This window comes from Protomyctophum parallelum, assembly GCF_964188405.1.
Source record: "Protomyctophum parallelum genome assembly, chromosome: 11".
NCBI classification, from domain to species: Eukaryota; Metazoa; Chordata; class Actinopteri; order Myctophiformes; family Myctophidae; genus Protomyctophum; species Protomyctophum parallelum.
Genome location: NC_139707.1, coordinates 24,394,415 through 24,410,247, shown reverse-complemented (window position 1 = coordinate 24,410,247; position 15,833 = coordinate 24,394,415). Strand labels below are relative to the sequence as shown.

The 15,833-nt window shown below is 40.8% G+C and overlaps 1 protein-coding gene across 1 annotated transcript in view; it reads right to left on the bottom strand.

Annotated features, from left to right (window-relative positions):
- LOC310866935 (partitioning defective 3 homolog B-like) overlaps window positions 1-15,833 on the bottom strand; it is a gene marked incomplete at its 3' end in the record, with an annotated part of 224,820 nt that overhangs the window by 145,221 nt on the left and 63,766 nt on the right. The window contains exon 5 of the mRNA XM_083776730.1: window positions 14,678-14,831. Within this exon, the coding sequence (XP_083632856.1) occupies window positions 14,678-14,831 (154 nt within the window). The remainder of the gene's footprint in view (window positions 1-14,677; window positions 14,832-15,833) is intronic.

The window sequence follows — 15,833 nt, the reverse complement described above, 5'->3', positions numbered from 1 at the left end:
TAGCAAAATATCATCACAGACAAGGAAATGTTTAATTAACTGTCCAAAAGGAAATTTATATGGGCCTATATTGCATGTGCCCACTGCCCATGTATGCAGTGTATTAACTTGTAAGTCTGGGAGTCTCAAATGTAACCATTTGGTTACATTTGTAGACTCTTGAGTTTACACTGTGCATGTGTGCATCGCATCTTGTCTGCAACCATGTCTCGCGTGCCCTCCCCTAGCCTATATGAAACAACAGCTGTTAGAATGTCATCTATATTGACAGAGATAGAATGTGTAAATTCCACACGGCTCTGCAGGGAAATGTCTGAAACTCTGCTATAATGAACAGACAAGATGAACTTAAAAAAAGGAAAAAAAGCAGCAAATCCAACCCTGCGAGTTATCATTCTCACTCAATGTGCCTGTAAAAGAACACCAGGCCATTACACAAAAAGAACATTGCAGGTGTGCATGTGTTCACCAATCCGACTAACATTTTGCCAAAGAACAAACAGAAGATTTTATATAGCGTTACATGTGTGAAGTCGGGAGGGAATGTGTACTCATCCACGGTGCTGATATAAAAGTTTTGGGAGTTTACAAAGTAATAGCTGTACGCCAAGTGAAGGCATCTGTTTGGTTGCACATGCGAAAGAGAAGTCGGGCAGTGCAGGCTTTCCAAGAGGAAGGGAACAGATGTGCTAATGTGGACACTGACAACTCTGTGGAAACTCACTCTGTTACACTTAACGAGGACAATTTGGGGCTAATTTCACAGCAGATCAATCTGCAGTTACATAACTGGCAGAGAGAGATGCTAAAAACAGACTTTGACTGTCAACTTCTGCTGCATATACTGAACACATACAGGGAAACAGATACGGGACAACTTCAGACATTTACATACAACTAGTTCATACCGGTTCCGGATAGGACATATCCAATCCATAACTCTCTCGTCTCTCCCCCTCTATCTGACTTATATATATCGGATGTCCCCTATGGTGTCCCCAATGCTCAGCCAATCACAGTGCAGAATGACACACCTTCCAGCCAATCACAGCACCAATTTCGGCACCATTCATGCTAATTTGTCCGTCCAATCACAGTACCAAGTTCCGTCCTCAATTTTGGCGCCAAAAAAACCAATGGCAACCAAGTCTATGGACTTTGTTTAGGGCAGCAGTTAAACAAACGACGTGAGACATCATGTGGCCAATAGAAAAACATCTTGTGACTGACTTCGTTTTATACAATAATAACGCATCTGCAATGAATGAAAGTGACTCTGCCATATAGGTTTCTAAAAGTCATTAAGCGCATCTTCTGGCTCTGCTTGGAGGTCAGCTTGACGATCTTCTCTACTGGTCCATCTGAGGCTTATGCTTATCAGAAATCTACTGTATTTTGTCCATCCTCTTCCCCCTTCTTCGTCAAAAGGCACAGTACCGACTCACTGCAGCTAGAATTGTCTTTTCTCCACTTCTCTCCCTCTCTTTCTCTCAGACTCTCCTCCCCATCACCCCTCACTGGCGCTGCCCCTTTTAATTTTCCAGCATTTAAAATGATCTGTTGCCCATTTTTATGTTTGGGGTGAAAAATCTGTATGTTTAGTCGGTAGAATGTTATATTTATTTTGCCACTGATGAAGCTGTGAAATTACAATCAGTTTAGCCCGTTCATATTTTAGGTATCGGACCAAACGCTTAAAAGACCTTATTTATTTCCCATTCTTGTCATAAAAATGTATCGTCTACTTGTAGAATGAGTCACTTACTGAGGCGACAGGGAGTCATACTAGAGAGAGAAAGAGAGAGAGAGAGAGAGACAGAGAAGCGAGCAGAAAAGAGATTAAGAGACAATTTCATGAAATGATAAAGGGGTGTAATGTATCGACAGTCTAGAAACTACATACTGTCCATTTAAATATTCAGCACATGAATCCAACCATTAACTGCCTCTTTTAATAATCCATGCTCGTCAGATGTTTCAGTCTGAGACGTATATGTGTGGGCGACTGGGCGTGTAATCATTTATGTCATGGATCTGTAGGTGATTTGATATGTATGTGCATAGTGCATACAGTATGCATGCAAGTACATGTACTCGCTGTGTGTTTTTGAGAGTGCGTGTGCACTTGCATGCATAGGGTACATGACATGACATGCCAATGTATATTTTCTGTTAAGGTTCACTGCAGTGTGTATCATGTGGCTGTGTCTCTGTATGTATTAGCGTACAGTAAACAGTAAATCATGCCTGCTTGCATGAGCATCTCTTTTTGGCATGTGGGACGTCTCTCTTCACATCACATGTGTGTGTGTGTGTGTGTGTGTGTGTGTGTGTGTGTGTGTGTGTGTGTGTGTGTGTGTGTGTGTGTGTGTGTGTGTGTTGCACATGCGTGTGCTGCACATGCAGATTATTGTATCCAATTGGCCAACACTGCATGCGTGTGTGCGTGCGTGCGAGAGAGAGAGAAGGTAACATATGATCATGTCTCTCTCTTCACATCTCATCAGCCCACTGCATAAAATCATCATTTAACCGAAGCCTGATGGATGAGGCATGGCACACTACTGCCTGTGCTGTTAGCATAGCCGTTTGAAAGTCTGTGTGCGTGCGTGTGTGTGTGTGTGTGTGTGTGTGTGTGCGTGCGTGCGTGCGTGTACCATCATAAGTCGTGTGTGCATACATTTTAAAATCTCCAGCTATTTATTTTTTTCATTTATTTTTAAGGGTAAAGCAGTAATTGTCAGATGTGTCCTCTCGGCCCCTCCTGCCATATTGACAGAGGGAGCCATATGTCTACATAAACAACTAGAACTGCACTGTGTCGAGTGCATACTTGCTTGTTGCACACTAGTAGGCCATAAATGGCCAACTAGTGTGCAAGCAGAGCGCGCAAGTACTTTCGACCGCTGTAAACTGTTAAATCTCAGTATCTCTGTGAAGGAACGTTTGAAATGTATAATCATTAGGTGTAACTATTTGCTACCTACCTACTTTATGCATATAAACACCTAGTATTATTAAAGGACCACTTCACCACTTTTCAACCTTCATATAATAGGTCCTAGGTCTGTGTCTCATAGGAGGGCTGTGGGCAGTTCAGAAACCGTCTTCCAGTGACATCATCGATGGGGAATACAAGCTAATAAAAACTGCAGGCTTTCTAGTCGTGAAAAGTTGCAATGCGAAAATGGAAGCCATTGTTCTCACGATAATGAAAATCTAAATGTTTTTGTAAAAACATCTTGTTTAAAAACTAAATCTGCCTAATGATGATGTCACTGGAAGACGGTTTCTAAACTGCCCACAGCCCTCCTATGAGACACAGACTGAGTAGAAAAAGATTGTGCAATTTTTTCATGAATATTAGTGAGGACCTATTATATGAAGATGGATTGAAAAGTAGTGAAGTGGTCCTTTAAGTATGGTTCAAGTTTCTATCTATAAGAAATACAGTTTTATCAATGTAGATATATTCTGGATCCCTTTTTAGTTTTTTAAAGAAAAATAAATCATTGATATGTGATCAATGATGGTATATAAACTGAATTAAAATATGTTATACAGTATAATTATTCTGTAAACGGTGGAATCTCAATATCTCTGTGAAGGAACGTTTGAAATGTCTAATTATTAGGTGTAACTATTTGCTACCTATCTACTTTATGCATGTAAACACCTAGTATTATTAAGTATGGTTCAAGTTTCTATCTATATAAGAAATACAGTTTTATCGATGTAGATATATTCTAGATCCCTTTTTAGTTTTTCAAAGAAAAATAAATCATTGATATGTGTATATAAACTGAAATATATTATACAGTATAATTATTGTATTACTTATTGTAAATTGTCAATTGTTTTAAATGTATTTCATCTTGGACTATAGTGATATTAATACTAAATCATGATCAGAGTAATATGTGTCTCTAACTTCAATTTCTGTAATAATACTTTCACATTTGTTAAAATATACATGATCTAAAATACTTCCGTAATCTGTAGTTGGATTTGTATTTAATTGTTTAAAGCCTAATCTTGACATGTAGGTCTTTATACTTCTATCTTTCTCAGTATTATGGTCTTCATTGAAATCTCCTATTATCATAATTGCAGAAGTCGGAGATGATAGATACTTTACCATGTTTTCGAGAAATGTGTTTAATTTCGAAAGGTCTGTTTTAGGTGATTACATGCCATTTAATTTTTACTGGTTATGTATATAGTATACGTATGTCTAGCTCTAAATGATGACGTAAGACATACGTATACATATACATATACTATATAGAGTATGTAGTTGTAAGTTGATTAGCGGTATACTGTGGTTACTTTGCGCCAAAAACCGTGACAGCCAACCCGCCATTTTATGCTTATGCAAGAAAAACAGCAAATCTGTGCCTGGTTTGCTGGGACCAGATTACACAAATGACCATATTTCTTACGTCATCATTGAGAGCTAGTCATACATATACACACCACGTACTCTGGTCCCAGCAGATCAGGCACAATTTGCTATTTTATTTTTACTGATTATGTATATAGTATACGTATGACTAGCTCTCAATGATGACGTAAGACATACGTATACATATACATATACTATATAGAGTATGTAGTTGTAAGTTGATTAGCGGTATACTGTGGTTACTTTGCGCCAAAAACCGTGACAGCCAACCCGCCATTCTATGCGTATGCAAGAAAAACAGCAAATCTGCGCCTGGTTTGCTGGGACCAGATTACACAAATGACCATATTTCTTACGTCATCATTGAGAGCTAGTCATACAAATACACACCACGTACTCTGGTCCCAGCAGATCAGGCACAATTTGCTATTTTATTTTTACTGGTTATGTATATAGTATACGTACTGTATGACTAGCTCTAAATGATGACGTAAGACATACATATACATATGCTATATAGAGTATGTAGTTGTAAGTTGATTAGCGGTATACTGTGGTTACTTTGCGCCAAAAACTGTGACAGGCAACCCGCCATTTTATGCTTATGCAAGAAAAACAGCAAATCTGTGCCTGGTTTGCTGGGACCAGATTACACAAATGACCATATTTCTTACGTCATCATTGAGAGCTAGTCATACATATACACACCACGTACTCTGGTCCCAGCAGATCAGGCACAATTTGCTATTTTATTTTTACTGGTTATGTATATAGTATACGTATGACTAGCTCTCAATGACGACATAAGAAATATGGTCATTTGGTCAAAACAGGCACAGATTTGATGGTTTTTTGCATACACATCAAATGGCGGGTTGGCTGTCACGGTGAGAGACTGGGCGAAATTATTACTTGCGCGCTCTGCTTGCGCAAGTAACAAGAACATGCTCACATTTACAGCTCCTTTGGGGATAGAAAGCCACAGACAGCGACAGGGAGGGGTGGTGGGGAGACAAGCTGAGAGAAAGAGAGCACCTGCAGTGAGTCGGCGCTGTGCCTTTGTATGGAGATGAAGGAGGAAGAGGATGGACAAAATACAGTACATTTATGTAGTGTATCTTTACAAAGCTTGATAGATTATTGATTGCACAACAAGTAGTTTCGAGGAAGCAATCTGATTGGTTGAAATAGCCATCTACCCAGGCTTAAACAAGCATAATGGCAGACCAAATCAAAACATTTAAATCACACCCGTGTGAAGTGAGGGGAGATCTTCTCATCCTACATGTACATCATCTTACATAATCTCATTCCGGCAAATCAGAATTTGTGTCCTCACCTTCGTCTTCAATGTTTGTGGTACACAATGTTTGTGTTTACACGAACACTCAAAATTGTCCATTCATTGTCAATGGCATGTAATGTTTGTATAGGACAAAGTTTGTGTTTGCACACACACTAAAAGCTGAACATAGGAGGGGCTAGCACACCTCAAAAATCAGCTGTGCTGAGTCTCACAGAGCAGAGCCGGCCGAGTGGCTAGGCTAGCAGTTTGCATGGGACATTTGCGGTCGTAGTGGCTAAATCTGGCATTAAAAAATATTTATATGAATTTCTATTGAATCTCTTAGTTACAATGAAATTAAGTTGACATGTTTTTTTTAAGGTCAACTGTTGTAAAATCACACTTAAAGGACCACTTCACCACTTTTCAACCTATCTTCATATAATAGGTCCTCACTAATAATCATGAAAAAATGCCGTGTCTCATAGGACGGCTGTGGGCAGTTTAGAAACCGTCTTCCAGTGACATTATTAGGCAGATGTTTTTTTTTAACAAGATTCTTTTACAAAAATATTTCGATTTTCATTATCGTGAGAACGATGGCTTCCATTTTCGCATTGCAACTTTTCAGGACTAGAAAGCCTGCAGTTTCTAGTAGCTTGTATTCCCCATCGATGATGTCACTGGAAGACTGTTTCTGAACTGCCCACAGCCCTCCTATGAGACACAGGCCGAGTAGAAAAAAAAAATTGCACCATTTTTTCATGATTATTAGTGAGGACCTATTATATGAAGATAGGTTGAAAAGTGGTGAAGTGGTCCTTTAAGTGTTGCTTGCGGAATTTCGGCTAAAGCCTCGTTCCTGACCGCATCACTGGCGTGCCAATAACCACGATAAACAGTGATTGCTTCAAAGCACCTGAACATTCTGTTCAGGTGCCAACACCAGCACTGATCACCTGGGCCTACCACATGTTGGTGTTGTGTTGCTGTAGAGCCAACACCAGCACTGATCACCTGGGCCTACCACATGTTGGTGTTGTGTTGCTGTAAAACCATATCAGATATGCATTAGCATACGTACATGCAGTGGTGTATGTATTTTTATATTAAAGCAAACATTTTAACTAAAATCTTTGCTTCTGGAACAAAATATTTTTGAGATGGGAGTTTGCAGCCAAATACATTTCAATTTGGGGGTCCTTGACATGAAAAGATTTGAGAAACACTGGCATAGATATTGGACTGTATTGCAGTTTAGTTCATTTTCATAAATGGGAGGGCCGATTCCTTTGTCAGAAGGAGAAGAACTGGCTAATCCAAGAGGGGACGAGTAGCAGAGCTTAGACATATTGGTAGTGGTGGTGGGGGAATGGGGTTACATATACGCCTAACCATTTTGCAGGTTCATGTATTGATCGTTGATCCTGTCAAAATGCACCCTTGTTGCTCTTAAGTCTGGGTGGTGGTAGAAGGGATGGATTAGATCGAACGGCTAATCAATTCCTCCCTTTTTGCGGAGAGAATTAAGAGGTAGGGAGGGAGAAAGAAAGAAAGAAAGAAAGAAAGAAAGAAAGAAAGAAAGAAAGAAAGAAAGAAAGAAAGAAAGAAAGAAAGAAAGAAAGAAAGAAAGAAAGAAAGAAAGAAAGAGACAACAATTGTGTAATCTGATGGAGGAGATGAGACAGAGAGGGAGGGAGAGAGAGAATAATAGGTCATGAAAAAGACGACGACAAAGAACATGGTGATGAGGAGAAAAGGAGAAAGAGTGAGTGAGTGCTAGAGACAAAAGAGAGGAACATGTAATGTGTCATCCTCCAGTCTGTACAGTAGATGAGCAAGCCTTTGACTGGAACAGGAAGACATTAAACAGCATTATCTGTACTTCCTGTCTTTGAAATGGAAATAACAAATGGAACGGAATTAGAGATGATGTTTTGCTCTTTGCTTTATGGTGTTGGTATTAAACTACTGATACTTTTCTTAGTGATTATTCTATCGATTACTACAGTATGTATGTGTATATGTAAACATAAATAAATAAGCAGTGTCAGGCAAAAACAGCGAGAATACACAAGCTACAGTACAAGCTACAACCATCATCTTGTCTTCCAGGTATCCCATTTCTGCGCTTGGTTTCTTGTCACTCAATCTACAACACTGACATTACCTGAAAAAAAGCTTAAAACAACTACTGTATACATTCTCCTAACACCGGCACTCCCATCCCAGCTCCCATTTAGCTATAGACCGATTCCGTACCGGTTTCATGGTCGCAGCCTACGTATTTCCTGTAGGCGGACTCGACGTAGCTGCGGGGGTAAAACCCTCACCAGGCGCACATCTTCCACTACAGTGAACGGCAGAGTGACTGATGTTAGTTTGCCTCAAACTTTACTCCTTTACCTGCTTTTTTACTAACACTAACATTACAAAGATGCCCAGAACATCGAGATGAACCTGTGTAGTTTATGGCTGCTCCAACAGTAGTGGCAACATAACAAATAAAATAAAACGGAATGTCTAATATCCACCGCGATGGCTGAGACCAGAGCCATTGAGTAATGGTTGAGACAAAGCAGTGAAGAATCCTGCAAGATACATAATTTCAATCTTACCCAATACCCAATCTTTCTGTTTTATGAACACAAGGCTGCTGTATTTTATACCTCATACTAAGCATTTAAAGTATGAGGTATAAAGTACAGCAGCCTTGTGTTAATAAAACAGAAATATTTGGTATTGGGTAAGACTGGCGTTATGTATCTTTCACTGCTTTGTCTCAACCATTGCTCAATGGCTCTGGTCTCAGCCATCGCGGTGGATATAGACATTCCGTTTTATTTTATTTGTTATGTTGCCACTACTGTTGGAGCAGCCATAAACTACACAGGTTCATCTCGATGTTCTGGGCATCTTTGTAATGTTAGTGTTAGTAAAAAAGCAGGTAAAGGAGTAAAGTTTGAGGCAAACTAACATCAGTCACTCTGCCGTTCACTGTAGTGGAAGATGTGCGTCTGGTGAGGGTTTTACCCCCGCAGCTACGTCGAGTCCGCCTACAGGAAATACGTAGGCTGCGACCATGAAACCGGTACGGAATCGGTCTATACCCACCTCTGTGTGAGAGGAAAAACAACTCTCGTTTAAGTCAAATGAAGAAAGTCTAAAGGGAAAGACGGATGTGTGGCGAGAAGGAGAGAGAGGCAGTGAGTGAGATAGGTAAGGACAGAAATAGGAAATAGAAAGGATAGAGAGAGACCTTCTCCTGACCTTCTCACCCATACAACAGAGATAGTCACCAGGGTTGGGTTACCACTAATCTTCGCTGACACTAGTCCATTAGCATTAATCTCTGCTGACAGGAGCTCTCACAGACTAAACTTCTTGTCTTTACAGTGGCTGCATCATACTGTACACCAGTTGTTCTCAAACTATTTAGGCTCAGGCAGGGCACCTGTGTACATAACATTTTCACCCCTGGATTGCATTGTTACTTTATAGCACCTTTTGTCATATTAATGATATGGAAATATCTCCCCTAAAGGGGTGCAGTACTTAGTTTAGACTTAAGAGTTTTTGGTTTAGACTAGTCATTGGTTAGACCAGTCATTAGTCCTACAACTACAACCTATCTCAAACCCTCATCCTAAGCCTAAACCTATCCTCCCACGGGGCAGTACACCTAAACCTAACCTTAACCCATGTCTAACCAATGACTAGTCTAAACCATAGACTGTCAGTCCTTGAATTGTAAATCGCCATCTTTCTAGATCCGTTTGGGCCCAGCTGGCCATTGGCTGGCCAAGACAACGAGGCGGGACTTCCCCCCTTCTTCTTTGTTGGTTTTTATTTTGACTCGAACTGGGGGTGGCTCCCGATCATAGACTGTAACGGTAGCCACGCCCCTCAGAACATACTCGACTTTATGGTCATTTCTTAAATAAATGGGACCATCATTTTCCAAAAAGAATATTATGACATGAGAAATGAGACTTTAAACTAGTGACTGGAAGCAGAAAGTATTCATGACCATGTTTATTAAGGTAATACAGTCTAGGTGAAGTTGGGCCCAAATACATGGACCTCTATGGGGATATGGGTTTTTTTGGGCCCAATGACAGCGCCACAACAGGCCATTATATGAACTTTCAGGAAGTCCCGATTTCCTTAGTGGCTTCACAAAATATCTGTCCGACTGCCCCCCTGGTCTAAACTAAGTATGCACCACCCCCCCCCCCCCCCCCCCCTAAAGATACAGTATGTCTGTCAAACTGGAGAGAATGGGTTTCCTTTAGGACAGACTGAAAATAACTTTTATACTTGGCGTTCGGTTTATTCCACTTAAACCCCAGTATTCCTATTCTGGGGGGAACATTCACCAAAAGTAGCCGGACCATACGTGGTGCCAGACCACGTATGGTCATTTAATGCTACTAATTCGTGCTACAGTATAACTACCTTTATGGATTAGGCTCAGATTATGCCTTAGTCTGGATTTTAGAAATGCCCCCACGACAAGAACATTTAGCAGATTACAGTATAAATCTATGCATTTTAAAGATGAACAATAATCACTTAGGACATTTTTCCCCAACTCCAATTGTGCGTATGCATGTGCGTGCGTGCATGCTTTTTAGTAATCACTAATAGACTAATGAACCACTTGGCTTATGCCCTGATATGCCCAAAGCAATATAGCCTAAAGCCTGACATGGATATGACTGTTGCATTAATCACGGAAATGAAAAAAATCCATTATTTAATTTAATAGATTTGGTATTTAGCCTTGATACTTAATCACAAAAGTAAAAGTCTATATTAAAGGGATATTTCACTTTTAAAATGTTTTGGGTCATTATATTGTCTACTCAGGCTTAGGTTTCTATGTTTCGACAGGCTTGGTTTATTTAAATGTAACCGTTGCACTCAGTGTACAATATGCCTTGCATGCCGAGCGCTCCAGTCGGATGGACAGTATAGAGCCTGTTTCTGATCACAGATATCACAGAGGGAACAGACATAACTCCAATCTACCATGCAGAGGTACAGGCACTGTAATGATATATACATACTGTATATGAGATGCAGAATATTGGGCGTACGCTGCACGCATGTACTGTAATTCATCATCTGTACGGTTTGTTATGTTTAAGGTGAAGTGAAGTTTGGACCAAGTTACCACGACTGTAGGCCCTCTCACACGCACATCTAAAACAGGCACTTGACCTGACATAAGGCAGAGCGAGAGAGAGAGAAAGAGAGACAGAGAGAGACAAAGAGAGAGATAGAGAGAGAAGAGAGAGATGATCTATCTAGTCCAGGTAACAGGAACCAGACAGAGACATCAGAGTTCATTCCACAGCCTGACAGAACACATACACTTCCTCTCTCCCGCCTTCGCTTTCCTTTCTTCTGTCTCTTCTCATTTCATTGCCTTTTCTCCTCTTCAATTCCAGCCCAGAGTAAACTAGAAAAAGTGCCCTTCTGGGCACAGGTCTCCACCAGGTTATCCACAGATCCGTGCAGTTAGAGGTAAAAACACTTTTGGGCCAGTTATAGCGCCACCTTGAGGCTGAGTTGAAATTGTTCATGTGGCATTTTGTCCTGGGCCTAGTGGGAATGTGGGTGCACAATTTCACGGAAATCACGCGATGTGTTCATGATTTGCAGCATTTTGTTTGAAACTGAGCACTCCTGTGAACTTTGGAAGCCAATCTTAACCAATCAGGATGGAGTCTGAGAAATCTGAAAGACCGGTTTGGTTGAATGGCTCTAGAGAGACTGTGTACCAATTTGCGTGATGTTTGGACAAAATCTGTAGGTGTACTGTGCAAAAACTTGTTTTGCACAAAGCGGCCTCCTGGTGGCGCTATAACAGGCCGTTCTGGATAGTTTGGGGCAGAGGTTCATCGTTGGCATCCAGGGAGTGTGTGTACCAATTTGCGTGATGTTTGGACAAAATCTGTAGGTGTACTGTGCAAAAACTTGTTTTGCACAAAGCGGCCTCCTGGTGGCGCTATAACAGGCCGTTCTGGAAAGTTTGGGGCAGAGGTTCATCGTTGGCATCCAGGGAGTGTGTGTGCAAAATTTGGCATCGACCGGGTTAACGGTGGCCGAGATTAGCTGTTCACGGACACACGGACGGACGGACGGACGGACACACAAACGGACGGACGGAGTGCAAAACATACTCTCCCCACATGCCTTCGGCCTGGTGGAGACAATCATGTTTCGACGGAGGGGAGCCGGTGGCCCTAGTGGTTAAGGTGCATACCTCACATAAGCTCTAATGTGGCCTGACACCAAGTCGCGGGTTCAATGCCCGAGCCCGACAACCTTTGCTGGGTGTCACTCCCCGTCTCTCTCTGGAACTGTTTCCCGTTTGTCTCTACTGTACTATGCAATATAGTCTCTCGTATACCAGACAACTATTCCACAATCACCGAATGCTAGTATATAGTCTGGAACTACACCACCAGGAAGTTAAAATTTAATTTAATTAAGCAGCAAGCTATATAGCTTAGCCTTAGATGATTGTTTTTGTCAAATGTTCACCTACTATGACAGGTCAGAATAGGGAAGCTAGGGTTCATGGTTAATTGGCAGTTCACAGTAACGTTTAACATCATCATACTGTACACCGAAAACACAATATAGCTAATATATCCAAAACCAAAACAAATCAGTAAGATTATGTTTTAATGTTTAAATGTAAGGTGTGGATGTCAATAGTGGAAAATGAAAAATTCTTCATCCATAGAAAAATGTGCTCCGTTGTCTAATTTATTTTTCTGTGTTTATAATAGTGCTGTGTATCTTTTCCTTGCTTTCACAGTTTAGTCCCCTTAGCCAATTAAACCCTACATAGTATACTTAGTTGAACCAAAGTCCCCCAGGGGTCTATACTACCCCCCCTCGTGTTTTTCCATCGACAATAAAAAAGATCTTCACCGAAGATAACCTATTTGCAAGCTCACAGATTTGCGCATCGCTACCATGTGCCAACCTCCTGCTAACAACTTGAACTCTATACCGTACTTAGTTGACCAGATTCCCAAGGGTTCTATACTAGGCTCCCTCCTGTTTTTCCCTACACTGAATACTGTAACTTCAGAAAATAGCCAATCTACAAGCTCACAATGTGTTGCGTCGACAGGTTCAAGTTTACGTTTTTAAAAGAAAAAGGAAAACTATGAGATAACATAGCAGGCCATGCACCGCCGCCGTCACACCTCCACGTCAGCCCCACCCAGCACTGTGAGAGAATCACTGCTGTGAATCAATGTTTGTTTGCTCCCCGGAGGCCAGCGAGGTCAGAAATCTAGAGGCCAAAGTTGTCAAAGTTAATACGTTGTGATCTGGCCTGTCCTCACAGATGCATACTCCCAAGGTTGACACAATGATGAGGTGGCCATTGGGGATGCAAGAAATCAACATGTTTTCTAATTGAACACACATTCTAATTCCTGAGCGAGCACTCGTCTACTTTGGTCTTTTTCTTTCAGGATGAAGCACCACACTTGACAACTAGGGACTCCACGTTGCCAGATTCAGGGTCCGAAATAGCTCATTGTGAATATCTTGAGTTGACCTCTACGTAAAAATAATACCCCCAAAATAATTTTATTCAGATTCTATTATGTCATTGTGCCAGTTGGTAAAATACATTAATCATAATCTCTTGTGCACATAAATAAATAAAAAAGAATGAATAAATATAAAATGTCTGATATCAATCAGACATTTCATCATGGTTAGTTTGAGGACAATGAATCTATCATTTCCAACAATGGAAAATGGCGGCACATCCGAGACGTTGATTCAGCCTGTGGCTGAAATGTCTTGTTTACTCCTTGCTGTGCTAAAATAGAATGAAGATTTTATTTGTATTCTTTGTATACGAATATCCAGGACTATACCATTTCTGTAATGAAGTTAGTAATTCTGTCACTTCTTGCCTCGTCACATGTTTTTTTATCGGAATGAATCCTTAATCCTTCCCGGGAACCTGCAGTAGGATGGGTTGTCTCACTTGTCTGTAAAATTAGTGCCATGCAATTAATTAGCTCGTAAATCCTCAAAAATGTTTGCGAATATCCCAAGATAGCTAAAGCTAAATGCGGCACATTGCATCGCTTGGCTTAATAGTGGTACTATTCACTGTTATTGTATGGTGAGAAAGGCTTAGAAAAATGCATTTATGGTAAAGTGGATGCTGCCAGTACGAAATACAGCAAGTCCTGGAACATAGTTTTGGGAACATGAAATGGCTGTATTCATGTTAAAATACCAAACCAATAGTGATGTTAGCGCTCTAATACAGAGAGGTAGGAGCGCACACCAATAGTGGGGAGGTGCTGACTACAGGAGATAAAGAAGGAGGTCGCACAGCTCGTAATCACAATGTAAAAATCTTTACATTTTTTGATGACCAGTCATTTCTCCATTTTCAAGCTACTCTAATACAGAAATCGATAGTTCACCATTGCTGGTGTAATGCGAGCAAAGTTCCAGGACTCATTTATTTGTATTGGAATTTTATATGTATATTGAACTAATCAGCTTTGTTCATATCGAAAACTGTAATTGGAGACCCATTACGGCATACAATAACAGTGAATGATCTTCTATACAACCCCAAGGTTCTACCGAAGTTCAACACAACCTTAATAAAATTATGGAGCACTAGCGGCGTACCGTGATACATCCCAGAGCCTAACTGAGGTCAAGGTCAGAGTTCATCCTCCAGAGAGCACTGAGTCACAGCTCACTTCATGACTTTGATCAAAGTGCTACATCTGGAACCAATCGCTAATTTAATTTCACATCACACACTTTATCTGAAGCAGATTTATTCTTCTTTCATTTATTTTAGAGGTCAAACACTTCGCGCAAAATATATTGTTCATCATTTTAAAATAAAACAAATACCTAGATTAAAAAAAGAAATCAAGACACTTAAAGAGACATACTACACGGATACTCACTGGATTTGAGAGCGGAAGAGTTGACCTCAATCTCCCCTCCTCTAATTGGCTGGAAGACGGACAGCTCCGATTGGTAGAGTTCTGGGCTGGGGGCTGGGCTTGTGCTTGCTCCGCCCCTCTGCTGGGCTTCCTGTTCCTCATACACCGCCATCAGCTGGAGAGAGAGAGAAACACAACGGGTTCTGTCTTGCTCTTCCAGACAATGTGAGGTGCTGGTAACCACTTAAGCCCTCTACACTTTTGTTGTACATTGAATAGCAAAGATTGCTCATCTACAAGCTCACAATGCATCACATTGTGATGGCGAGCGAGAGAGAGGGGGGGGGGGGGGGGGGGGGGGGATACAAGCTTCAGTATCCAAGCCAGCGCAACCCCATTTTCACATCTAAAGACCTCGAACCGAATGTCAGACACAACATAAATACATAAATCCATTCGCTCAATACACAATGAAAGCCGGTGGCTCCTCAGTCCACATTAAATGGCCGTGCATTGTGCAGAAAAGATATTCAATGTTCTCTTATGCTTCATTTATATAAGATGTTGTACAGCAGCGCCGTGTGGACCCAAAAAGACAAGCTTGTAGAGCGGCTATTTTCGGCGAGCGATGCCGTTGTGCGATGAAGCACACGTCAGGCTTTAGTTGTGCGTCGAGAGGAACAGAAACTGCAAAGACAGAAAACCAGCAACACTCCAAATTAGAAGAGTAGTCTTATACTGTGGATGCAAGGCTCAAAGGTAAACATGGAACTTATACTGTGGATGCAAGGCTCAGAGGTAAACATGGAAATAAAGGAATAGCCAGGAACCGCTGAGGAAGGCCGGTTAGGCCGAAACACGTCCGCTGTCCGTCAGAGGTAAATAAACCATGTGAAAAGGACATGTCTTGTGTGCTGGCTATTCCTTTCCAGTGGTGGAAAGTAACAATTGTGAGATATTTCCACTTATAAATATAAATATTGTACTTTTACTTTTATTGTACAATTATTTAAAAACTTTAGTTACTAGTTAGTTTGTAGATTTTGATTATTATTACAAAACATTATTATCCACTTCAGCCTGAAAATACATTTCGGTCATTTGAAAATATATTTTTATTTTTCAAAACTTGAAATGAGACATTCTGCACGATGAGTAACTTCTACGTTTAGAAAGT